Source organism: Hyperolius riggenbachi, chromosome 6 (genome assembly GCF_040937935.1).
Source record: "Hyperolius riggenbachi isolate aHypRig1 chromosome 6, aHypRig1.pri, whole genome shotgun sequence".
In the NCBI taxonomy this organism is placed as follows: domain Eukaryota; kingdom Metazoa; phylum Chordata; class Amphibia; order Anura; family Hyperoliidae; genus Hyperolius; species Hyperolius riggenbachi.
In genome coordinates this window covers 114,859,723-114,887,030 of record NC_090651.1, presented here as the reverse complement: position 1 = coordinate 114,887,030, position 27,308 = coordinate 114,859,723, and the positions used below count along the sequence as shown (strand labels likewise).

The 27,308-nt window shown below is 45.1% G+C and overlaps 2 protein-coding genes across 2 annotated transcripts in view; one reads left to right on the top strand and one right to left on the bottom strand.

Annotated features, from left to right (window-relative positions):
* Positions 1-776, bottom strand: part of GLMN (glomulin, FKBP associated protein) — a 52,041-nt gene extending 51,265 nt beyond the window's left edge. The window contains exon 1 of the mRNA XM_068242612.1: positions 567-776. The gene's annotated coding sequence lies outside the window, so the exon portion shown is untranslated. The remainder of the gene's footprint in view (positions 1-566) is intronic.
* A 90-nt stretch (positions 777-866) lies between these two features.
* RPAP2 (RNA polymerase II associated protein 2) overlaps positions 867-27,308 on the top strand; it is a 78,066-nt gene continuing 51,624 nt past the window's right edge. The window contains exons 1-7 of the mRNA XM_068242611.1: positions 867-968; positions 5,044-5,092; positions 7,843-7,957; positions 8,712-8,810; positions 10,133-10,198; positions 14,926-15,014; positions 18,238-18,273. Of these exons, the coding sequence (XP_068098712.1) occupies positions 914-968; positions 5,044-5,092; positions 7,843-7,957; positions 8,712-8,810; positions 10,133-10,198; positions 14,926-15,014; positions 18,238-18,273 (509 nt within the window). The 5' untranslated portion in view covers positions 867-913. The remainder of the gene's footprint in view (positions 969-5,043; positions 5,093-7,842; positions 7,958-8,711; positions 8,811-10,132; positions 10,199-14,925; positions 15,015-18,237; positions 18,274-27,308) is intronic.

Here is a 27,308-nt window from a genome sequence, read left to right as displayed (position 1 = left end):
TCCAGCGCATAATCTATGCCGTGTATGCCCAGCATAAGTCAAATCTGCACATCAATTCTAGATGTATGGGCACCTTCAACCTAACAATCAACTGGCAACTGGTAAGGTGGCCATACATCTAGTTATGATGGGCATATTAGACCAAGAGACAAATCTCTCTTTAATCGAAGAGAGATCTGTCGGCTGCCCATACACTGCAGGCCAATTCCTGATCAATTTCAGCATGAAATCTCTTGGGAATCGGCCGAGCCCACTGCTGTTCCCCTAATGTATAAATGTGTATGTAATGTGTGCATTTATACATTACCTGGCTGTGCCTTGTAACAGTAGATAGTGATGAGATCCCTTATAACAATGAAACTGCACACAAGAATTTCAACCCAAAGTGGAAATGTTAATTTGCTATTATTTTGGTTGAGTTACATTACATGTTATGATGTGACAAGTTCACTTAGGAGTAGATTATTACTGATCAGAAAAAAAACTATTTATAGATATAGAGGTTTATAATATAAATTAAATGTATGCAAAATATAAAAAGGATTAAGTAAACAACTGTCACTTACCTACAGGCAGAGATGCATAGCAGGAATGTCAGAGCAGCTTGAAGCACATTAGTCTGTGTACACACATGCGGCGTTCACAGTTGCAGACAGTACAAGTACACAGAAAGCAATGCATCCACAATGCATCCAGAAGTGACAGAGCAGACAGCCCAGCCAGCGCCGAGCTGGACAGCAGTGCGCTCCACACCTCAATCCCAGGAACTTCCTGGTTGGAACACGTGTCTTGGATTGTCTTCTACGCATGTCAGAGCTCACTCGAGGCTTGGAACGCACGTCGCACAGCGTGGTGTTCGGATTGCAGATTTGAAACGCATCACTAGGAAGCGTATACAGCAAAGGGAAACATCATGGCAGAGAGGAGAAACTCGGGGAAACCTCGTAAATCTTCTAAGAAGAGTCTAGGTCAGTTCTCAGTGATGCATTATGGGGTGTATGTATTGGAGAGTGCTGCGTTTAGCAAACATGGGGATTTCTATAGTTAGGTGTATTGTTTTTGATGTTATGATACACTACTGGATATACATCCTTATTGAGGGTGGATTCCACTGTCTGCCAGGATTCTAGTATTTCAGCACTTTGTTTCATCTTTATTCTGCTCCTGGTTGTGTGCTATATTCCCCCAGGAGTGTGCCCCTGCTGCTACCAGGAGTCCCTAGTGTGCATTTGTTTTCATCATGTCCCTGGCGTATACCAGGTTTCTGTTCATTTGGGTGCCTGGTGTTGCTGATAGGCTTCTCTGATCCCTAGCAGAACTCCCCCTACCAAAACATAACTCTAACCTCCCACTACCTTTGCCTAACTCTAAGCCCCCTACCTATGGCCAACACTAAACCCCCACTATGTATGGCCAACACTAAACCCCCACTATGTATGGCCAACACTAAACCCCCACTATGTATGGCCAACACTAAACCCCCACTATGTATGGCCAACACTAAACCCCCACTATGTATGGCTAACGCTAAACCCCCTCTGTGTGCGGCTAACGCTAAGCCCCCGCTGTGTGTGCGGCTAACGCTAAGCCCCCGCTGTGTGTGCGGCTAACGCTAAGCCCCCGCTGTGTGTGCGGCTAACGCTAAGCCCCCGCTGTGTGTGCGGCTAACGCTAAGCCCCCGCTGTGTGTGCGGCTAACGCTAAGCCCCCGCTGTGTGTGCGGCTAACGCTAAGCCCCCGCTGTGTGTGCGGCTAACGCTAAGCCCCCGCTGTGTGTGCGGCTAACGCTAAGCCCCCGCTGTGTGCGGCTTACACTAAAGCCCCCGCTGTGTGCGGCTAACACCCCCACTACCTATGCCTAACACTAACCCCCTAACGCTAACCCCCACTGCCTATGCCTAACGCTAACCCCCACTGCCTATGCCTAACGCTAACCCCCACTGCCTATGCCTAACGCTAACCCCCACTGCCTATGCCTAACGCTAACCCCCACTGCCTATGCCTAACACTGCCTATGCATTACCTACTCGTATGCTTGAAAGGGCTCAAGGAGTTTGAACCTGCTTCCTGATGCCCCACAGAGAGTTTGTGCCTGCTGCCTGATGCCCCACAGAGAGTTTGTGCCTGCCTCCTGATACCCCCAAGAGAGTTTGTGCCTGCCTCCTGATGCCCCCAAGAGAGTTTGTGCCTGCCTCCTGATGCCCCCAAGAGAGTTTGTGCCTGCCTCCTGATGCCCCCAAGAGAGTTTGTGCCTGCCTCCTGATGCCCCCAAGACAGTTTGTGCCTGCCTCCTTATGCCCCCAAGAGAGTTTGTGCCTGCCTCCTGATGCCCCCAAGAGAGTTTGTGCCTGCCTCCTGATGCCCCCAAGAGAGTTTGTGCCTGCCTCCTGATGCCCCCAAGAGAGTTTGTGCCTGCCTCCTGATGCCCCCAAGAGAGTTTGTGCCTGCCTCCTGATGCCCCCAAGAGAGTTTGTGCCTGCCTCCTGATGCCCCCAAGAGAGTTTGTGCCTGCCTCCTGATGCCCCCAAGAGAGTTTGTGCCTGCCTCCTGATGCCCCCAAGAGAGTTTGTGCCTGCCTCCTGATGCCCCCAAGAGAGTTTGTGCCTGCCTCCTGATGCCCCCAAGAGGGTTTGTGCCTGTCTCCTGATGCCCCCAAGAGAGTTTGTGCCTGTCTCCTGATGCCCCCAAGAGAGTTTGTGCCTGCCTCCTGATGCCCCCAAGAGAGTTTGTGCCTGCCTCCTGATGCCCCCAAGAGGGTTTGTGCCTGCCTCCTGATGCCCCCAAGAGAGTTTGTGCCTGCCTCCTGATACCCCCAAGAGAGTTTGTGCCTGCCTCCTGATACCCCCAAGAGAGTTTGTGCCTGCCTCCTGATGCCCCCAAGAGAGTTTGTGCCTGCCTCCTGATGCCCCCAAGAGAGTTTGTGCCTGCCTCCTGATGCCCCCAAGAGAGTTTGTTTCCTTCTCGGTTTCCTCAGGAGTGTGCGCCTTACCCCAGTGCCAGAGTCCAGCTGTCTAGCTTTGTGGTAACCCAGGAGCACTTGTATGCGCTTAATGCTCCCCTGGAGAGAATCTCCTGTTTCCTGGTGGAGTTGTTAAATCACACGGGGGGGGGGGGGGGTTACGGGGATGTTCTTGTACTACTTATTGGCTCCTTCTGTATCTATGCTCCTCCCTGTTGTCTGTTTTGTCCTCTGTAAGGCACTACAGAAGATTTTGGTACTATATAAAATAATAAGCACAGTATTACTGCATGCTGTGAAATTCAAACTGAGTAGAGTTTGTGCCTGCCTCCTGATGCCCCCAAGAGAGTTTGTGCCTGCCTCCTGATGCCCCCAAGAGAGTTTGTGCCTGCCTCCTGATGCCCCCAAGAGAGTTTGTGCCTGCCTCCTGATGCCCCCAAGAGAGTTTGTGCCTGCCTCCTGATGCCCCCAAGAGAGTTTGTGCCTGCCTCCTGATGCCCCCAAGAGGGTTTGTGCCTGCCTCCTGATGCCCCCAAGAGGGTTTGTGCCTGCCTCCTGATGCCCCCAAGAGGGTTTTTGCCTGCCTCCTGATGCCCCCAAGAGGGTTTGTGCCTGCCTCCTGATGCCCCCAAGAGGGTTTGTGCCTGCCTCCTGATTCCCCACAAGAGGGTTTGTGCCTGCCACTGATGCCCCCAAGAGGGTTTGTGCCTGCCTCCTGATGCCCCCAAGAGGGTTTGTGCCTGCCTCCTGATGCCCCCAAGAGGGTTTGTGCCTGCCTCCTGATGCCCCCAAGAGGGTTTGTGCCTGCCTCCTGATGCCCCCAAGAGAGTTTGTGCCTGCCTCCTGATGCCCCCAAGAGAGTTTGTGCCTGCCTCCTGATGCCCCCAAGAGAGTTTGTGCCTGCCTCCTGATGCCCCCAAGAGAGTTTGTGCCTGCCTCCTGATGCCCCCAAGAGAGTTTGTGCCTGCCTCCTGATGCCCCCAAGAGAGTTTGTGCCTGCCTCCTGATGCCCCCAAGAGAGTTTGTGCCTGCCTCCTGATGCCCCCAAGAGAGTTTGTGCCTGCCTCCTGATGCCCCCAAGAGAGTTTGTGCCTGCCTCCTGATGCCCCCAAGAGAGTTTGTGCCTGCCTCCTGATGCCCCCAAGAGAGTTTGTGCCTGCCTCCTGATGCCCCCAAGAGAGTTTGTGCCTGCCTCCTGATGCCCCCAAGAGAGTTTGTGCCTGCCTCCTGATGCCCCCAAGAGAGTTTGTGCCTGCCTCCTGATGCCCCCAAGAGAGTTTGTGCCTGCCTCCTGATGCCCCCAAGAGAGTTTGTGCCTGCCTCCTGATGCCCCCAAGAGGGTTTGTGCCTGTCTCCTGATGCCCCCAAGAGAGTTTGTGCCTGCCTCCTGATGCCCCCAAGAGAGTTTGTGCCTGCCTCCTGATGCCCCCAAGAGGGTTTGTGCCTGCCTCCTGATGCCCCCAAGAGAGTTTGTGCCTGCCTCCTGATACCCCCAAGAGAGTTTGTGCCTGCCTCCTGATACCCCCAAGAGAGTTTGTGCCTGCCTCCTGATGCCCCCAAGAGAGTTTGTGCCTGCCTCCTGATGCCCCCAAGAGAGTTTGTGCCTGCCTCCTGATGCCCCCAAGAGAGTTTGTTTCCTTCTCGGCTTCCTCAGGAGTGTGCGCCTTACCCCAGTGCCAGAGTCTAGCTGTCTAGCTTTGTGGTAACACAGGAGCACTTGTATGCGCTTAATGCTCCCCTGGAGAGAATCTCCTGTTTCCTGGTGGAGTTGTTAAATCACACTTGGGGGGGGGGGGGGGGGGGGGGTTTACGGGGATGTTCTTGTACTACTTATTGGCTCCTTCTGTATCTATGCTCCTCCCTGTTGTCTGTTTTGTCCTCTGTAAGGCACTACAGAAGATTTTGGTACTATATAAAATAATAAGCACAGTATTACTGCATGCTGTGAAATTCAAACTGAGTAGAATTAGAGGGGAGAAAATATTGATAAGGTAAGATCACATAAAATGGATTGGGGAGAAGATTGTAAACAAGCTATGACTAAACTTTGTAATTTTTGTTAAGTGTACTTTTCTATGTTTACAGGTAACATGCCAGCAGCAAGTGATCTGACCAGTGAAGATGTAGCAAAGAGGTAAATTATAATACGTTTAGTATGTAGGTAACTTCTCATGCACAATTGCTGTCACCCTCAGGGACCGTGGCTTGATCCTTTGGGCAACAGTTCAGGGCCCAGTTCAGTACACATACTTTGTTGGCCTGCAGGCAAGCAACATGATCTGTTGCTGTGGAGTAGGAATGACAGCATGAAGCAGGCAGGGTGAGAAGGAGAGCAATAGGGTTGGCCTGTACTTGTACGGGACAGTCTGCCAGTGCGGAGGCATTGGGGGCAACTGTACACCCACTAACTTCTAGGCGGAGGCCTCTGCCAAGCAGGTCGGGAGTCGGAGTCGAGGAGTCAGAGCAATTTTGGGTACCTGGAGTCGATGGTTTCATTAAACTGAGGAGTCGGAGTCAGATGATTTTTGAACCAAATCCATAACCTTTGTAAAAATAAGACTGAGGAGTCGGAGCAATTTTGGGTACCTGGAGGTTTCATAAACTGAGGAATCGGAGTTGGATAATTTTTGTACCGACTCCACAGCCCTACTGCCAAGAACCATTTAGCTTGTGTACAGAGCTTTAGGCCCAGTTCACATTGGCACTTAACAAAAAACTGATCCATAAAAATGGAATGGAAACGGATACCAACATGATTTCTGCCATGTTGAAAAATTCAAGCGAAAACTGGAATGGATCCCTATTCTCTAGCAGTGCATGACACGTGCGATCCAAGATGACTCTGGATCATAGATAGTTGACAGGAAGTGGCTAGAAAGGTAATTTTTTTTATAGTCAGTGTGTTGTATACATCAGTTTTGCACTTTTTCAGCTTCCATTTCAATTCCGTTGGGCTTAGTTGTCTGAAAAAAATCACTGATTCCCCAAACTTGTGGTCTGCTTAGCAGAACGTGCTAAATAGATCAGTTTAAATACTGTGCTTCTATGCACGCAAAGAAATAGCAAGGGTTTGGAAAGGGGAAGAGGTGCCTTCTATAAATATGTGGAAACGCACTATTAATCGGGCCCTTCCACTATACCAACTGACGTATAAAAACCGTAACTGCCCTTTAAGATTCCAGAAAATCTGGACACCGTGGTGTGAGAACCCTTCCACAACTGGCTCAAGGGTGGAGTCTTAACGCCCTATACTCTGTTTCTACAATATCACGGATGGGACCGTTGGAAGTGGTGGTGCCGGGGTGTGTGGCCGGGGGGTGGGGTCGGAGTCCCCTTTTTTTTCCTTTTCCTTTCTTCCTTTTTCTTCTTCTCTAACTTCTCTTTTCCTCTCCTTCTTGGGGACATTGTGTCTATGAGATAGGTCCTCCTATTGCTTATTAGGCATGAGCAAGGATTAGGTGGTTTTCTGTGTAAGAACATATATATTATGCTAATCCTGAACTCCATGGCCGATATATGCAGTAATATTTTACTTCATTAATATCTGTACTAGTATATACGTTACTGTGTTCCATTCTTAAATGCTGTTATATTTTGAGTCAATGGGATGTTATCTCCTGTGTTTTGGAGCGCAATGTTCCCACTGTTTCTACTTTGTATGTATACACGCTTTTCTCTGTGTCTTTTCAAAATAAAAATTGATTTGTTAAAAAAAAAAAAATAAATGAAGCAATGTGAACGGATCCATTGGTTAACATAGAATCCGTTCGCATCCGTTAGCATCCATAGTGGTCAGGTCTGCTATACTAATGTGTACCGAGTCTTAAAGAGAATCTGTACTCTAAAATTCTAAAATCCACTCCCTGCTGCAATCCTTGCTTGTAATTGCCAGTTTTAGGCAGGGTTTACAAACAAAAGACATGGCATGTGATAGGCTGAGAGGAGCTCAGTCTGTGACTCATACAGAGCCTGCAGGGGGCGTGGAGAGGGTGTTTATAGCTTCTGTCTATAACAACTATAACAAGCAGAGAAGCACATTCTTGCCTGAGTGCCTGAGCCCGACAAAGCCATCAGAGGAAAGAAGATTAGATTATATAACAGAGATAGCCACTGTGCAACTAGGAAAGGCTGCCGTAAGACAGACCACATTAGAACAGGTATAGGAACTTATAGGATAGAAGAAATAAGGCTGAACATTTTGTTACAGAATCTCTTTAAGGTGTAGGACTGACTAGCACTTGATAAACAGAAGAATATGGTCTCAGGAGGTTCAGTCAGATCCATCCTATTTTTTTTCTACCAGTTCGCTACATCCATTTGCAGCTGGATAGAGTTGACTTTCTTTTGATGGCACTTAAAGAGAACCAGAGACGAAGCACCCGCATGTATTTTACCTTATAAATCAGTGGGAACATGACAGTAAACACCTAATCTGCTCTTTGTTTCATTGTTCTCTGTTTAATCTGACTGTTATCACCTCTGATAAGAAACACCGACTGAGCATTCAGTCTAGCTTTGCTACGGAGGAAAGATTATAGCTGAGTCCGTCTTCTCTGGTGTCTTTTCAAGCCCAAGCCTGCCCCCTTGTGGCTCTGCTATAATGACTCAGCAATAATCATTCCCGGCAAAGCCAGATGAATGCTCAGTCCGGGATTCTTATCACAGCTGATAACAGACACTTTTAGCAGTGAGGATGAAACGGAGAGCAGGGTAGGTGTTTTCTCTAATGTTCCCACTTATATATATGGTAAAATACATGAGGGTGCTTCGTCTCTGGTTCACTTTAAGGCAAGTTAAAGGTTTAACATGTATAGTCTGCATAGATTATTGATGCTATATAATTTTTTTAAATAAAACTGTGATATTTGTCATTTAACCCTTCAGAAGAGCTGCCCTGGAAGAGGCTGTTAGACGCAAGGTTGAATGTGAGAAAAGAGCTCACCAAATTGTTGAACGCCTCCTAGAGAACAACATCTCAAATGATTTCTTACTAGACTGTGTAAGTGTTGTGAACTGTTACTTTTAGTTCTCTGCTATGGATCCATAACTCTAAAGCTAAAAGCAAGTTTGTGCTAATGGTTGTATTTTCTTGAAGGAACTGTTAAGTGGGGGGTTGTGGGTTTGAGCTTTACTTACCAGGGGCTTCTATCTGTAAGAGATAAGATCTTCTCAAATGATGCACTGATTTTCATAGGTTAAGGCCATTACTTATCAGCTTAGCAATTTTAGAGCGTAGGGAGGTGGTCACAGTCAGAAGGCAGTGTGTAATCAATGACTGTGTAGCGCTTAATTCTATCAAGCAGTACAAAGCTAGCAGAAGTGGTGCAAATCCTACTGGAACCTGAGTCAGTACTGAGTGGGGCAAGATGATAGACCAGGGAAATGTTTTATATCGGGAAGACAGACATAATTTACCTGTTCCAGTTAAGTTTCCAAGGGAAAAGTAGTCAAATTTCCCAGAGTCCTATGCATAATGCGTACTGCAGATTGGGGGATTCTTCCTTTGCACAGAACTAACACTTATTATGACCACCTCCCCCTTTGCTTCCTCCTTAGGTAACAGGGTTCTAGTCTGACATAGAATTGGAGAGGAAAAAATTGGTAGTAGTCACGCAATCAGTCATAGGTGCAGAACTGCCAGAATTACCAGGCAGCCTGGGAAGACGTGAGGGACCAATCAGCCTGAAGGGGGCTGGAGGAAGCCCCAGGTTGTATACATCTTGTACTGATCTTTCACTGACTTCTTCTTGCAGGCCAAATTCATTTCTCCATCTCACTACAAGGATACGGTAGAAGAAAGGTCAATTGTCATGCAGTGTGGATATCCTATATGTAACAAGAGGCTAGTAAATGTAAGCATCTTCTGTAACTGCTTATGTGAATTGTAGTGCTTTATTTACAATAAGAATTAATAGTCACAATAGATCCAGTTTTACTTAATGGCAACTTGAAAAGAGAGAGTGAGAGAGAGAATAAAATGAGATAACTCAAAGAACATAATCTAGGTAATCAAAAATGTTTATTTGTTAAAAATTGTTCATTGTTCATTTATTTAGTGTATACCGTCAACCTTTTCCGCAGTGCTCTACATGTCACATTGCCTTGTCACTAGCTGTCCCTCAGAGGGGCTCACAGTCTTATCCCTTTAAAGGTGCGCACACACCTTTCACGGATGTTGCCCTTTGGGGATCAGGACCTGATTCTCTTTGGGGACATTGCTGGGCTGCTCACACACGTGTCAGCTGATTAACTGACAATGCACTGTGCTGCTTTGCAGGGGACAACAAAGGGAAGACGAGCGGTGGGTGCGTGACATCATGGGGGGGGGGGGGGGAAGTAGCGCGAACAATGGGTATCGGCATAGCTGGGGTTGAGTAGATCCGGCAGTTCGGTCGGAGGTCCCCAGCTACCGTACACATGCCTGATAATTGGCTGAGGCAGTCATTATCAGCTGCCTCAGTCTACTTACGTCAGGCGGGTGTACAAGGCTTAATGCATACCTATGATAACAAAGATGTGAGCTGCCTAGCCCATCCTTAGACTTCATCTCTCTGCATATCACTGTCACAAAAGTAGCATGTACAATGGAATTTCCAATTTCACTGGCTGCATTTGCTAAATGGCCACATTGTAGGATGAGCAAGGGAGTTCACAAATGGCAACTTCAAGTGTAACTCCTGTTTCAGAAAAAAACATTATTGATTTTTTTACGCGAACAGGCTAAATTCTTGTTATCAGAATTGTATGTTATATTGCTGTATGAGCATACTCTCTGCTCCTGCCTGACCCCAGTTCAGGTGTATGGCTTAAAGATAACTTTTTTGTCTTGTCTGTTGTCAGGCAGTCTTGAATAGGAGTTGGCTAGGGACTCTTGGACAACTACTTGTGGGTGAGGGTGGGAAAAGGCTAGTTTGGTTGGCACTAGCGGACAAAGGCCCTAACCCATCTTCCTTAGCACACACTTATCTCCCAACACAGAGCTCCAGTCATTCATCTCTGCCCGTTGTCCTGAGTATCTGTACACAGTATACCAGTATATTTTAATTGTTGTGTAAATTAAGCAGCTGATTGTGGAAAGACATGAATGTTACCCTCCAGAAGCACATCTTTGTTTACTGTTTCCCCCTTTTTTATAACTAATTCAGCTTTGATATGTTTTGTTTTTTTCTCATAGGTACCAAAACAAAAGTATAAAATTTCTACTAAGACAAACAAAGTATATGACATCACAGAAAGAAAGGTAAAAATAACGTTAATTTCAAGACAACCTGATCTGTGTTTTGCTATGGTATTTTACTTGTGACCGGGGCATAAAGAACATAAAGCCAGGGCAACAATGGAATGTTTTAAAACAAAACATATTCATGTGTTAGAATGGCCCAGTCAAAGTCCAGATACAAATCCAATCGAGAATCTGTGGCAAGATCTGAAAACTGCTGTTCACAAACGCTGTCCATCTAATCTGACTGAGCTGGAGCTGTTTTTCAAAGAAGAATGGGCAAGGATTTCAGTCTCTAGATGTGCAAAGCTGGTAGAGACATGTCCTAAGGCTGCTTTCACAGAGCGACGTTAAAAGTCGCACGTTAGAAAATGTTCCAACGCAGACTAACGCACAGCAATGCAAAGTCTGTGCGACATTCACAGTGCACACATTGCGTTGTGTGTAACGCGTAGCAATATTTAGAAAGTGCTGCATGTTGTGCGTTTAGCAATACATTTGCTGCGTTATGTGTGTTGCACATGCTCAGCAATGTTTTGTTTTGTTTTTTTATGTAATGCATGCGCCGTTTTCATTCCATCAGTATGCAACGAAAACGGTGCACCAAGAGACACATAACGTAGTACAAAATAACGTCCAATTTTATAACCTACATGCGCTGCATTAGGGGCACATTGTGCGACTTTAACGATGCATCAAACGCACCGTACCCCTGTGAAAGAGGCCTAAAAGACTGGCAGCTGTAATTGCAGCAAAAGGGGTTCTACAAAGTATTGACTCAGGGGGCTGAATAATTACGCACACCCCACTTTGCAGTTATTTATTTATTTTTTAAATGTTTGGAATCCTGTATGATTTTCATTCCACTTCTTACATGTACACCACTTTGTATTGGTCTTTCACATGGAATTCCAATAAAATTGATTCATGTTTGTGGCAGTAATATGACAATATGTGTAATGCTGGGAATACACCATACAACTTTCTGTTTTCTGTTCAATTTTCTGTTTAGATTTACTGTAATTAAATTATTTTCTGTAGAGACTGGTCATTATCTCTGGTGCATTGTCTTCTGGTTATCTCCTGCAGAGCAGAACAATGCCTAATTGCTAGGCAGATAGATGGTTAGAGAGTTAATTTCCAACATGTTGGAAATTATCTATCTGGCAGGTAAATCTAACAGAAAATTGTATGGTGTATTCCCAGCATTAACCTCTTGAGGACTGCAGGGCTAAACCCCCCCTAGTGACCAGGCCATTTTTAGTCAAATTGGCCACTGCAGCTTTAAGGCCAAGCTGCAGGGCCGCACAACATAGCACACAAGTGATTTTCCCCCCCTTTTCTCCCCACCAACAGAGCTCTCTGTTGGTGGGGTCTGATCGCTCCCCCCATGTTTATTTTTTATTTTTACAAATATTTGTGTTTGTCATTTTTTTTTTAAAAGAGCCTGTTTCTTTAATTTCCTTCCCTCCCTCCCAGCCAGCCAATCATAGCGATCAGCTCTCATAGGCTTCACCCTATGAGAGCCAATCGCTCTCTTGTCCCCCAGCCCCTGGTGCAGCGCTGCTGCTGATCGCAGCGCTGCACCATGTAAATAGATCACGATTACTCCGTCTAACAGTCTCCCGAGCGGACTGAAGGCGGGGCGGAGCTCCGCCCCCCAAGCAGGAGATGCGCGCGCAGCGTTCGCCTGCAAAACAGAGCCCCAGGACTTTACGCCAATTGGTGTTAGGCGGTCCTGGGGCTGCCGCCGCAGACACGCCCATCGGCGTGACGCGGTCGGCAAAAGGTTAATCTTCAAGGGAGCAGAATACTTTTGCAAACTACTGTATGTGCAAATTTTTTGCGTTGTGGGAATAAAAAACGTACAGCCTGCTGTATTTTTGTTTTTGCATGCCACGTGTTTATGACGGAATCTTGCATAATGATTCTCAAAGATTCTGCATGTGAAAAGCAAATTTACATATACCGTAGATTTTACAAAATAGGCAAAGGAAGAGTCAGTTATTATATATGCTAGACAGAAGCCTCTTGTGAAAAAACTTGGGAAAATAGATGCATTTTTCTTTCATTTTTCTAAATGTTCGTGCATAAAACACAAGCCTGTAGCGGAAACAAAGCCTGAAAGTGTTTTTGGCATAGGCTGGGGCTAAATCCAATGTGGCCATGACTGTAGATTGTGCGATGGTGGGCAAAAGTAAAGCCTTGTACCCACCCGGTGATACTTGCGGCGATGTTACCCGACGTAGGTGTGAATTCTGAACTGCTTATGCACTGTGAAAGAAGCGTCCTTGGACAAACGCTTACTTTCACTGTGCACACACAGTTTGAAATCTGTGCAGTTTTGAATTGTGCACAGCTGCATGGGGGAACTTCTGGGAAGGTATTGGACAAAAGGATCCAGTCGAATACTTAGAGGGACGGGGAACAGGAAGGACCCTGACTGATTCAGAAGTACTTTTAAGGTTAATGAGATAGTAAAAGTTAGTGTCAAGGTTAAACTGTTAGTGTCCATATACTTCTGGGTGTTTAAAAAAAAAAAAAGGCCCTGATCAATAATGCTATATACATAATGCTATATAATATTTGCTGATAAGAATTCTTGTGGTCTTGCCTCCAAAGTCAAGCTTGCTGAAAGTTGCAGTAAAGCTTGGCACACACTTTCAATAATGATTGGCTGACCACTTTAACCGCCTCCATGTAGTATAAGGGTTTACCTACACAATCTGCTCATAGTATTCAATATCTGTTGAACCTCATACTACTTGGAGGTGGTAAAATTAGTCAGTGATTGGCCAATCATAATTGAAAGTGTGTACCAGGCTTTGCACAGTGTTTGGTGTTTCGTATAGATTAAATCCACAACAAAGTTTTAAAGGGAAGGTCCAAGCAAAAAAAAAAAAATGAGATTCACTTACCTGGGGCTTCTACCAGCCCCATGCAGCCATCCTGTGCCCTCGTAGTCACTCACTGCTGCTCCAGTCCCCCGCTGGCAGCTTTCTGACCTCGGAGGTCAGTGCCAAATTGCATACATTTTTAAACATTCCCGCTAGTGCAGGAACATTAACACATACATTTTTACGCGTTAGTGGTGAAACGCGTAAATTTTTGTTCCTGCACTAGCTGGAATGCGTAAAAATGTATGCAATGTGGCCCTGACCTCCGAGGTCAGAAAGCTGCCAGCGGGGGACTGGAGCAGCAGTGAGTGACTACAACGGCACAGGATGGCTACATGGGGCTGGTAGAAGCCCCAGGTAAGTGAATCTCATTTTTTTTTTTTTGCTTGAACCTTCCCTTTAAGGAGCACGCAGGTTATATATTAAGTATTAACCACTCTGTGACCGCCTAACGCAGGATGGCGGCCAAAGAGTGGCTTCCTTCTTCCTCAGCCACACACGGGCGCATGATGTCGCGATGCGCCAGATTTGCAGGGAGCTTGCGCTCGCTCAAGCGCCCGTAAACAAACAGAGCGGGCATCAGTGATCAGCCTGCCAGGCTGTTAAAAAGAAAAGCAGCCCATTTACATGCAGGTATCTTTTTTAATGGTTAGTGTTTATTGAGATGGTTAAATTACGGCTTACACTGCCTCACAAAATCTGAAATAAATTCATCGTAGTAAACGTTTTGCTTAGTATTTTGTCGGAACTTCTCATGTCAGAGCATTGTGTCATTGTCCGTGATATGGGGTATGTTGGATGTATCTGGTGAACACATCGTAGCTCTGTTTAGCTGAACAAACACTTTTCTCTGCTAAATTCTTTTGAATATTATCGCCGAAGCCAAAGAAGGCTACTACTCCTAAAGTTTACATGAGCTGAAAAACATTATTGCTGATTCACTTACCTTGGGCTTCCTCCAGCTCCTAGAAGCCTCTGTATCCCTAACCTTAGGTCCATCAGCTACACTTTTGGGGTCCCCTCTGTAGGGGTCGCATTCCCGTCGCTGGGAGCGTTCTGCACAATAGCACTGCGGCTGCGCAGAATGTTTCCAGCCATGGGAGGAGCGCATGCACAGAAGCCGTTGACCTGGCTGGGTCGCTATCCATCAAGCTATGTACACATGCTGGTCTGAACTTGGCCAGGGCATCGCATAGCATGTGTACATTGGCCGCATGACCTCTCTCCAATACCCGAGCACTGTACAATTGCCCCCTCCGCGGGAGTCTGCTCCGTTGCACAACGCTTGCACTCCCTCCACCCCACACATAGCAACAGATGCCAGGAGGCTGATGATGCGTCTGTACTGCATCGGCAGTGCTCCGTCACCTAAGGAATCGTGTACAAAACCCTGCTGCTCCTCCAGTGTGAAGGGTGCTTTATACGTATGACGGAGAAGAATTACCTGCAGGGTTAACATTACAGTACTTATATACTTATCTAAAAGATCTAGACAGTTCTAGTATGCTCGTATAGGGGAGGTGTAGCAATATGTACTTTATTTTGTGTGAGAAAGTAAAAGTTAAAGTGCACCTGAAGTGAAAATAAGCTAATGAGCTAAACAATTATATCTTTAGCTCTAATCCTAAATGAGACTTTTCCTGAAATCCTGTGTTCCTGTATAAATTAAGGTTTGTAAATTGAACCGTGTCTCTGTCATCTGCCGCTGCACTTTAATTCAGCTCCCTTACAGAGTAACAATGACCAATGGAACATCCTATCTGTTCCCTGCTGCCAGATTGTTTGACATATGTCATGTGTTGTTTAAGAGTGTGACATTGCTTGTGAAAAATAAACAAAATACCCTTCCAGTGTTTTTGCAGTGATTTTTGCTATCGGGCATCTAAATACTATGAAACTCAGATTCCTAACACCCCACTGTGGACGCGAGATGCAGAAAGGTAATTTCATTGCTTTTTGTTGCTTAAAGTGCAGTCGGCACCACTGCTGACTTATGTCCCCCATTAGGGATCGGGACCGATCCCCTTGGATGACATCGCTAGGCCGGCCTGTACAGACGTGTGTTAGCTATGTAGCTGGCAATGCGTTTTGTTGCTATGTGAGGGGGTGTAGGGACGATGGAACAGTGCGTGCAAAATTTCACGCGGTGGGTGGGGGAGCTGCGTATTCAAATAGGTTAGCCGTCTATCAGGTGAGTTGATTAGGCGGGCACACGCCTGATTAGCGGCTGAGGCTTCCTTAGCCAACTTTAATTAAAGTGAACCCAAGGTGAGAGTGAAATGGAGGCTGCCATATTTGTTTCCTTTTAAACAATACCAGTTGCCTGGCAGCCCTGCTGTTCTATTTGGCTGCAGTAGTGTCTGTAAAACACCAGAAAGAAGCATGCAGCTAATCTTGTCAGTTCTGACAATATTGGGCTCTATTCACAAAACGTCTTATACATGTCTTATATATCACCTAATTGATAAAGATAACCTTTCAGCAAAATAATCACTCAAAGTAAGTTGTTCCTGATTAACTTAATTTCAATATTACGTTTCTTACCTTAACCACTTTACCCCCGCGCGTACGTATTTCTCCGCCCCTTTTTCCATCCTTTAAAAACCAGGGACGGAGAAACACGTACTTTCCGCGTTCCCGACGCTGTCCGCGCTCCCGCTCGTAAACACGCCGCCCGCCGCTAGTAAAACCGCCGCCGCCCGCTCGCCCAGAGATCAATGAACGGGAAAATCCATTCCCGTTCGTTGATCTAAGCCCCACAATGACCCGCTGCTCTCCTATGGGCAGCGCGATCATTGTGAGAAGAAACTCACGTGTCCAGCCTCCTTATTCTTCCTCCAAGCTTCCGGAAGGAGGCTTGGAGGTCGCAATAAAGCAAAAAGTTACTGTGGCCATCTTGTGGCCAAATAGTAAACTACACCCTACACATTTTTCACATACAAATAAATGACTTTTACACAAAAAATTAACTCATTACCTCCCACACTCCCCATTTTTTTTTTTTTTTGTAATTAAAAAAAAATTAAAAAATTTACAATTAAAAAAAATACATAATTAGTTACCTTAGGGACTGAACTTTTTAAATATTTAAGTCAAGAGGGTATAACACTGTTACTTTATAAACTATGGGCTTGTAATTAGGGATGGACGCAAAACTGAAAAAAATGCACCTTTATTTCCAAATGAAATATTGGCGCCAAACATTGTGATAGGGACATAATTTAAACGGTTTTATAACCGGGACAAAAGGGCACATAAATTTCATGGGTTTTAATTACAGTAGCATGCATTATTTAAAAACTATAATGGCCGAAAACTGAAAAATAATTTTTTTTTCCCCACATTTTTCCTATTTTCCCATTAAAACACATTTAGAAAAAAATAATTCTTGGCATAATGTCCCACCTAAAGAAAGCCTAATTGGTGGCGGAAAAAACAAGATATAGTTCATTTCATTGCGATAAGTAATGATAAAGTTATAGACGAATGAATGGAAGGAGCGCTGAAAGGTGAAAATTGCTCTGGTGGTCAGGGGGTAAAACCCCTCAGTGGTGAAGTGGTTAATTATATTTTTTCCTCTTTGGGAGCTTAAGGGCTCGTTTCCACTATAGTGAATCCGCATGCAGGCACAGCATGCGGATTCGCATAGTCAATACAAGTGGATGGGATAGTATCCACTTCTGCGTCGTGCGGGTGCGTTTTGGTGTGCGGGGGAAATCTGCACGGCAGAGCCGTCAGATTTCGCGTGCGGCAGGGATGCGGGCGAATCGCCCGCAATGCTTTTAATAGGGAAATCGCATGCGGCTTTGTCATGCGGATTTCCCCGCGATTTCGCGTGCGATTTCGCATGAAATGCAATGGAACTTTGCACAGGCAGTGACCTGGTTAAATTCGCCTGGCTCCTTGCCATGCAAAATCGCGGGGAAATCCGCATGCGGAAACGCATCCGCATGCGATTTCGTCTGCGGTGGAATCCAGGTGATTCCGCACCGCAACAGTGGAAACAAGCCCTAAAATGTAACATAGAAAAGGTGAAAACAGGTGAAAAACCTTTGGGAATCATGCCCAATGTCAGAAACACCTGATCTGCATGCTGGTTCAGGGTCTATGGCTAAAAGTATTAAAGGCAAGCAAGATAGCCAGGCAACTGGTATTGCTTAAAAGGAAATAAATATGACAGCCTCCATATAACTATATTTAAGCGTGTGTACGGGCCTTTAGGCTTTGTTCACATTATAAATCGCAAGCGCTGAGCGCTTTTGTGAGCGCTTTTTAAAGTGATGTTGCCGGTGTTGTTTGAGTGATTAGCATTTTTTTCTGCAGACAATCAGAAAGTGAACTCTTTGACCTGAAACTGAATCTCTTTAATATACTTCGATGTAAAGCGCTGACAAAATCGCTTATCCAAGCGCTTTTTAAAGTGCTTAGCGATTATCCTATATCTTCCATTGAAGGGCAAATGCTCTGAAAATGGTGCAGGACCCGCGTTTGCAATTGGAAAGAAAAACAAAAGTTTGCTTTCCTAAAACAGAAAGAATTTGCGATAATTCAGGTTAGAGTGAGCTTGAGATGTCTCCCAGAGCAACACTGCTGAATATATGCAAATTAACCATTGTAACCATTGCAATTGGAAAGAAAGCTCATCACTCATGTGGGAAAACTCACATTGAAATTTATTGCTCAAGCGATTTTTAAAATTGCCAGTGCTTTTAAAAAAAATCTCAAAGCGCTCATAGTGTGAACAAGTCCTTAGTGTTTGTTATATTGTTTACTAGACAATGCTGTAGTATTCAAGTATCACAGCTTTAAAGCATTCCTTTAGATTGTAGCTTGTAAGGACAGGACTCTCTCACCCATTTGTGTATTGGGTATAGTTATCCATTTTGTGTATTTGTCACTGTAATTACTATGTCTACCAATTCTGTTTTTCGTACCGGTGTCTATATTTGGAGTATACCACTTTATAAATCAGTAATAGTATTAGGTACTGAATGTTAGTGATTTTTTTTTCTGCCAAGTGGGCTGCAATTGCTCAGTATAACCACTTGGTGGTGCTAAAGGTTAAAACATATACCCCTAGGTATAATTAGTTTGCTCATGGTGTATACAGTTCCTGACACTGAGATTTACATGTACTAATACTTTTTATGCTTTTTCTTGCAGTCCACCAGCTATTAAACTTCTTAAGGAAGGGAAGAGGTATGTGTTTTCCCCCTTTATAATATATGTTTTCACAGTTTTCTTTGATATTGGTATTTAGATAATTCATTTTTTTACAGTTCACCCCTGCTTTCACCAAAAATGTTTCCAGCCAGGTGGAATGACATAGTAACCGGGTGGGGTGGAGCATGGAAAATTTAATGATGGGGAAGATTAAACGTGCACCACTTTTATTAAGTAAAAAAAAAAAATCACTGCACATAATTAGCCAGAGTAGACCCCCCCCCCCCCCCATTCTTAGACATAATCGCTATCTCATAGTTGCCCCCGCCTGCCAAAAAAAAATATTAATTGGGGTGTTGGGCTGCTACATACACCCCCAAAGTATTAGTTTACTGTATTAGTTCCCACCAATACTAATAGGAGTGCCCCCCCCCCCCCCCAGTATTATGTAGGTAGGTATAGGTAGCCCCCAAGATGGTTAGCCAAAAGTGTCGCCCAAGTATAGGTAGCCCCCCAGCTTGTCAATTTCACTTACTCATCCTTACTAGCGATACACAAATCAATTATTGCTATTCCTTTAGAATTCAATAGCATAGTGACCGACTACTATCACAACAAGCTCAGTTTTGATTTAGGTTTTAGCAGAGATCTATCAAGCTTCAATCAAGCTGCAAGCACTGGACTGCTCATTGCAGGGAAATGCCAGAAGCAGGCAACTTAGGTACCTGTGGCTGATGGACAATTTGTGCACCGATATAGGCGCTGATGCAAATATCGGATATCGAGTGGCCAAAGCAGAAATTTTGGCGCCTGATAAATAGCAGGTGCTGGGCCGTCCAACCCAAATGTTTCATTTTTGAAAATTATAGTTTATGAAATGTTTGTTTTTTAAATCTATCTTTTTCTTTTGTATTTCCGTTATTTGCGGTGGGGTTAGGGAGGTGTGAGGGGAGCAGTTAAGGTTAGGAGTCAGGAAGGGAGGATTTAAAGAGAGACTCCAACCAAGAATTGAACTTTATCCCAATCAGTAGCTGATACCCCCTTTTACATGAGAAATCTATTCGTTTTCACAAACAGACCATCAGGGGGCGCTGTATGACTGATATTGTGGTGAAACCTCTCCCACAAGAAACTCTTGAGTACGTACTCCTGGCAGTTTCCTGTCTGTGAACTTTGCTGCATTGTGGGAAATAGCTGTTTACAGCTGTTTCCAACTGCCAAAAAAGCATGCAGCAGCTACATCACCTGCCAACAGTAAATGTCACCATGTACTAATTGTCAGAATGTAAATCAGGGATTTAAAAGATTTTACAATGGGCAAACACTGACTAAATCATCCTACCTAATAAAAGCTAACTGTTGCTGCGTCCAGCAGATTTGTTCCTGTGTCCCAGGATTTTTGTTACTGCTCATGTGCGCAGTAACTGATAGCTGGGACCAGGGAGCTGGACGGGCGAGCGAGGTGGGCGGGTGCGGTCGGGCGCTCGGCACGCGGCGGGTTGTGCGCATTGGCGGTGGCGGCCGTAGACCTAGAGCCCGTTTTTAAACGGCTGGGTCTACTAGTTTATACATAATTATTGTAAAAATGAAGCACTTTTTTATTACATTATTTTCACTGGAGTTCCTCTTTAAGTTTAGATGTCAGGAAGGGGGTTTTAGAGTTGGGCATCAGGAAGAGGGGTTTTAGAGTTATACGTCAGGAAGGGGGATTTTATTTTTAGGCGTCAGGAAGCAGGGTTTTAGGGTTACTATCGTCAATACCTCTGTTGATACAGTATTTTTCCATTTTCATTTGGTGCCCGATTCACAACGGTATTTATCATTTGGTAGAGGGGACTTCCAGGTGCATTGTTGGCGGACGCTGTCGGCATTTTTGGGATTAGTCCGCCCATGGACTTTAGCATTGCGATGGGCCGCTTGATGGCTTTTGAATCTAGATGTGGATGTGGCCGGCCATGTAATGATTAGCTAGTCTGTATGTTACACGTGGAGCGGATCTTGTGCAATGATTCGATAGTTCTGTTCTGTGGATCAGCAGATGTTATTGGCTATATCCTGTGGTGACAAATTGTGTGTATATATACACGTCTACAGCGGTCATTCTTTGGAGCGTATATGTATCTTGTTTGCCACAATGATTACATTGCCATATTTGTGCTCATAGTACGTGGTTGAAACTGGCTTTGAGTGATGACAGGAAATATATTACTCCTACTAACCTCAAACCCCGTTTAATAACGGAATGGTTTGCACCAAACAACGCCATGTGCTGTGTGCACGTCCTCGACCCTGCAAATACATGCGCACTTGTGTTCCCATGGGCGCATTCTCCGTGCCCATCCTGACCCGCTGCCCATAGCCAATCCACATGCAAAACAGAAGCACAGACACAGGAGGACGCAGTTCAGGGATTTTATTATACAGTAGAATCCCTTTATAGTAAACTCCAAGGGGCCTGGCCACGTAGTTTACTATATCAGAAATGTAATACATCAGAATTGGTCATACATTGTATATTCATACAGGTGCATGCTCAGGACCTGTGGACTGAGATTACTATAGCCAGAGGTTTACTGTAACAGAGTTTACTATAACAGGATTCTACTGTATAGGATAAATGGATACAATGAGATGAGGCTCCCACTGGTGGGGAGTTTCCTAATGCACTAGATATATTTTACCAGGCTCAGTTGCATGCAAGTAATTAAGGTGCCGAGAAATTTGGGTGCAGGGCAAAGCCGAAAAATGTCTCACCCTGCTCCTGCAAAATTTCCGCCGCGTTGATCACTATTTCACCTCCAGGCCGCCGTCGACTCAGGGGTAAGACAAATGATGCTGTTTTTATGGTAATTTGGGCGCCCAAATTACTTTCTGAGCGCCGCTATAGCCGTAGTTCATATGACGGAGGATGGTGCACCCAAATTCTCTGTGCAATTTCCCATCTGCTTTACTCCTTTTGGGTTAAAAGGATTTGTGTTGCTGCTGCTGCTGTTGTGCCGTGTGTCTAACAGCCTGAGGAAGAACTTATCAGTTTGAAACACCATGTGTCGTTGTCATGGAGACCTGGCACACTATACTGTGATGTTTTATCTTTCTATTATAATGAAAATACAATAAAACTTTAGAATTTTAGAAGGCGCAGATCCTTTGAAGTTCCTGATTGGTTATCCCTTTCACCCCAAGGGTGGAATCCTGCACATTGCAGGTCGCAGGTTGCATTAGTGTTTAAAGGACCACTATCATGAAAAATTTTCAAATTTAAAATACATGTAAACATTAACATAAGTATGTTTCTTCCAGAGTAAAATGAGCCATACATTACTTTTCTCCTATCTTGCTGTCACTTACAGTAGGTAGTAGAAATCTGACAAAACCAACAGGTTTTGGACTAGTACATCTCTTCATGGGGGATTCTCAGCAAGGCTTTTATTCTTCTTAAATAGATTCCCTGAAGAGGATGTATACAATGATGCTGGCCAGCCTCCCTGCTTCCTGAACACCTTTTTGGCAGTTGGGTGGTGCAACTGCTATTCATGTTCGTGCTTTTGAAAATAAACAAACCCTGAGAATCCCCCATGAGGAGATGGGCTAGTCCAAAACCTGTTGGTTCTCAGATTTCTCCTACCTACTGTAAGTAACAGCAGCCTAGAGGAAAAGTAATTTATGGCTTATTTTACTCTGTAAGAAACAAATTTACATGTACTTTAAATTTTAGAATTTTTTGGGATAGTGGTCCTTTAACCTTCTCACTTTATCCTGGTATTTATCGTTTAGACTTATATTGGCTTCACCCTGCAACCGTTTTTCCTTACACCTTTATTTCATGCACGTGGAAAGGCCTCGGCCCATCATTCTCCCACCACTGAAAAATATCCAAATTGTACTATCCATTTGATTTTACTGATTTTTCTACAGTAAAAAAAGAGAAAATCCTTCTTAGCATTTCCCATTTTAACTGTGGCTATTTTGAAGCCAAACCTGATGTAATTTCCTCCTTTACTCTCCTCTGCCTGATTGTGTATACATTTGCCCGCCTTCCAATATAGAAAGTGCATTGTCTCAGCATGAGAAATATTGGCCAATCAGAGAGAAATAGTGGTGTGTGTGTGTGTGGGGGGGGGGGGGGGGGGAACAGGAGGGAAAGAGGCTTCAGCCAATCAGGCTGCAAGTCTGAGGTAAAGTAGAGAAGCAAAATAGGACAACCCAGCATACCCTGCAACTTCCTTTTTGTGTAACAAATTTTGTGTGTACCAAATAATAGTCAGGTAAACTGGGAATGATCATTTATCAACAAGAAAAGTAATAGATATTTTAACTTTTGGATTACCTGGTTAGCATCCTTATTACTTGTTTACCAGATAAAAATAAAGAATTGATTTTTGATTCTATGCTCGACAGTTACACTTTAAGGGCCTGTTTCCACTAAGGCTGAATCCTGCCCAAATCTGCAGTGTGTCCTCGTAGGCGACTCATGTTGGGAAACGCTGCCTATCCCTTCAATGCTTTGCCGTCCAAATCGCACTTCAGTATGATTCTGGACGGCATGACAAAGTTCTCTGCAGCAGGCGGCTGAATCACTTTAGCCAAGAGGCTTACATCACTGTGCAAACACTTCAAAGGGTTAGAGCTCGTACACACGTGCAACTATTCCGGCAGCTATCGTCTGAACTTGGTGTGTTGGACAACAGTTGTGCGTATGTGTACGCTGGCAAATGGCAAGTGGTCCAACTGGTTACAGGTGGTTTGCCTGATCCAACTGGATCATCAACCTGGCCAACTATCATGCAGATTGGACACGTGTGTCCTATTCAAACAACTTGTTTTTGAATGCAGACATGTTGTTGCATGCGCAGTATATAAATGAGTTGGTTGTTTAGATGGTTGGCGCGTGAGTATGTACTTGTCGTGTAAATAACAAGTGGTGCTGCTCATCATGTTTTGCGGTTGATCGTGCATTAAGTTGCACGTGTTCCAGTCAATTACCGCTAAAGATCCACAGCTTCTTAATTGAAATGAATGGGAGCATTCATCTCACCTCATTTACTGTTGATTGTTCAAATGTTGTGGTCAATTGAGTTTTCCTTGATGCTGCATGCAGTGCATGGAGTCAGCAGCATTCGCGGCTACATTCCCTCTCCATAGGGCTCTGAATGTGACCATAAACTCTTTTCTGACTGAGAGCAGAAAGGCGTTTGGTTGTGACAAAACAAGCTGCCAGGAGCCGTTTGTGTGAGCCGTCCCATACTTGATTCTGTGAATCTACGAAACGGGATTTCATGTTCATGTGTAATTGCATAAACCTATATACCTGTCACTCTGGTCACAATAACATCAAAAGAAATGTTGTAGCATTCATAGCCTGCAAGCAAGTCGCCCGCACTGTAGAAAGCTATTCAACGATCAGTGACCGTGTTCGTGGAAAACCTCTCTACATTACAATTCTGCAGGTCTATGCCCCTACATCTGATGCATCTGAGGATGAAATTGAACAATTCTATTCCGACCTCCAAGAAGCACTGCGACAAGTATTTAGGAAAGACATAATTTACATCATGGGGGATTTCAATGCAAAAGTCCGCTGCCATGAAGAACAAGGCATAGCTGGCAAGTTTGGTCTGGTTGATGGAAATGATGCGGCTAACCGCTTAGTGCAGTTTTGCCAGGAAAAAAGACTCAAAATCATGAACACGTGGTTCATGCAACACATGCGCCGCCTCTACACTTGGACATCCCCAAGCGGATTACACCGTAACCAGATAGATTATATCCTGTGCAGTCAACGGTGGTACAGTTCTGTGCTTGCTGTCAAAACATATCCTGGTGCAGACTGTGGCTCGATCATGAACTGCTAGTAGCCAAAATCAAAGTCAAGCTCTGTAACATCAAAAAGACTACCCCACCAAAGAAGTATGATGCCTCAAAGATCCCATCTTCATATGGAGTTGAGGTGAAAAACAGGTTTGAGCTACTTGAAACCTCAGAGAAACTGCCGGATGAATTATGGCAAGAGTTTCAATCAATCATCATTGAAAAGGCAGCAAAGACTATCACACATAAGAAGCCAGAGAAAAAATGCAAATGGCAAACAGAAGGTACCATCAATCTTGCAGGGCAGAGAAGAGCAGCCAAAGTTGCGGGTAATCGAGAGGAGACTGCGAGGTTGAATGCAGAATTTCAATGGTCAGCGAGACAGGACAAATAAATATTTTGGAACCATCGATGCAAATTACTGGAAGAGGATTTTGTGAGGAAAATGCTTTTGCAGCACGTAAAGGGACCATCAAAGATAAGAAAGGCAAAGATCTGACCGACCAATGCAGCATCAAAAATAGATGGCAGGAATATACAGAAGAACTGTATGCTCACAAGAGTGAACTTCCAGGGATTCAAGAAAAGGAAACCATGACATCTGAATTAGAGCCAACCATCCTCTCAGAAGAAGTTGCATGGGCGATAAGACAATTACCCAACAACAAGGCCCCTGGCATTGACAAAATCCCATTTGAAATGCTAAGACCCGTACCGATTGCATCCATCACTGCAATATGCCAGAAGATCTGGGAGACCAACACATGGCCAAAAGAGTGGAAACAGTCAGTTTTTATTCCATTGCCAAAGAAGGGAGATTCTAAAGATTGGTCTAATTACCGCACAATTGCTCTCATTCCTCACATGAGCAAAGTGCTTCTTAAAGGACTTACGAGGCCAAAATGGCTAAAAAAGCCAAGTACCTGCAAGATGTTTAAAAGCCTGGAGGACGGCGTCCGCACCCTCCATGCAGTTCCGCCGGGTCCCCTTCCTGAGATCGCCCCCCGTGCTGATCGCGACCCCACAGGCCGGGTCGGGCTCTCGTGCCGCTCCCAATATGGCCGCTTCCTCTGGCCGTGGCTGCGCAGTCCGCCTGGCCGCGAGTGCGGCTGCGCAGCTCCACGGCCAACCCCCCGAACCACGCACTGTAGCGTGGGTCGGGGGGTTGGCCGTAGAGCTGCGGCCAACCCTCGCGGCCAGGCGGACTGCGCAGCCGCGGCCAGAGGAAGCGGCCATATTGGGAGCGGCACGAGAGCCCGACCCGGCCTGTGGGGTCGCGATCGGCACGGGGGGCGATCTCAGGAAGGGGACCCGGCGGAACTGCACGGAGGGCGTGACGGCGTCCTCCGTGCTTTTAAACATCTTGCAGGTACTTGGCTTTTTTAGCCATTTTGGCCTCGTAAGTCCTTTAAGAAGCACTTTGCTTATGTGAGGAATGAGAGCAATTGTGCGGTAATTAGACCAATCTTTAGAATCTCCCTTCTTTGGCAATGGAATAAAAACTGACCGTTTCCACTCTTTTGGCCATGTGTTGGTTTCCCAGATCTTCTGGCATATTGCAGTGATGGATGCAATCGGTACGGGTCTTAGCATTTCAAATGGGATTCTGTCAATACCAGGGGCCTTGTTGTTGGGTAATTGTCTTATCGCCCATGCAACTTCTTCTGAGAGGATGGTTGGCTCTAAGATGTCATGGTTTCCTTTTCTTGAATCCCTGGAAGTTTACTCTTGTGAGCATTCAGATCTTCTGTATATTCCTGCCATCTGTTTTTGATGCTGCATTGGTCGGTCAGATCTTTGCCTTTCTTATCTTTGATGGTCCCTTTACGTGCTGAGAAGTGTGTTCTAAACTTTTTTACTTGTGCAAAAGTATTTCCCTCACAAAATCCTCTTCCAGTAATTTGCATCGATGGTTCCAAAATATTTTTGTCCTGTCTCGCTGACTGTTGAAATTCTGCATTCAACCTCGCAGTCTCCTCTCGATTACCCGCAACTTTGGCTGCTCTTCTCTGCACCGCAAGATTGATGGTATCTTCTGTTTGCCATTTGCCATCCACGCACTGTAGCGTGGATCGGAGGGGGTTGGCCGTAGAGCTGCGCAGCCGCACTCGCGGCCAGGCGGACTGCGCAGCTGCGGCCAGAGGAAGCGGTTATATTGGGAGCGAAACGAGAGCCTGACCCGGCCTGTGGGGTCGCGATCGGCACGGGGGGCGATCTCAGGAAGGGGACCCAGCGGAACTGCACAGAGGGCGCGAACGGCGTCTTCCGTGCTTTTAAACATCTTGCAGGTACTTGGCTTTTTTAGCCATTTTGGCCTCGTAAGTCCTTTAAAATTATACATCAACGCCTCAATCCAGTCATTGACAGAGAGTTACCTGATGATTAGACAAGTTTTAGAAGAGGTCGTGGCACTCAGGATCATATTGCGAATCTTTGATGGATCTTGGAGAAATCCTGTGGAATATCAGAAGAATGTCTATATGTGTTTTATCGACTATAAAAAAAGCCTTTGATTGTGTCGAACACAATAAGCTGTGGAAAGCCTTAGGTGAACTGGGCGTGCCAACTCATCTGGTTAAGCTAATAAGATCACTATATGAAGGCCAAGAAGCAACCGTGCGAACACCCTATGGAGACATGGATTGGTTAAAAATTGGTAAAGGTGTGAGGCAAGGTTGTATCCTATCCCCCTTCCTGTTTAATCTTTATGCCGAAGTGATCATGAGAAAATTGAATCTTGAGGAGAAAGAAATTTGGCATGAAAATTGGTGGACGGAACATCAGTAACCTTCGGTATGCTGATGACACAACTCTTCTCTCAGAAACGGCGGATGATCTGCAGCATCTGATTAATCGAATCAAAGAGGAAAGTGCAAAGTTCGGCCTTCACCTGAATATCAAAAAGACCAAGATCAGGACAACAGCAGATGACGGCAATATTAAGATAGCAGTTGACAATGAAAATATTGAGTGTGTGCAGGAATTCACCTTCCTCGGCTCTCAGATCAATCGAAATGGTGATTGTAGTCATGAAATAAAACGTTGGGTGACCCTCGGCAGAAACGCAATGGTAATTATGGAAAAGCAAAGACATTAGCATTACGATCAAATGTAGACTGGTTCATGCCATTGGTTTACCCATAACCATGTATGGCTGCGAAAGTTGGACCCTAAGAAAATCAGATAGAAGAAAAATCAACTCCTTTGAGTTGTAGTGCTGGCGACGGTTGCTTCGCATTCCATGGACCGCAAGAATGACGAAC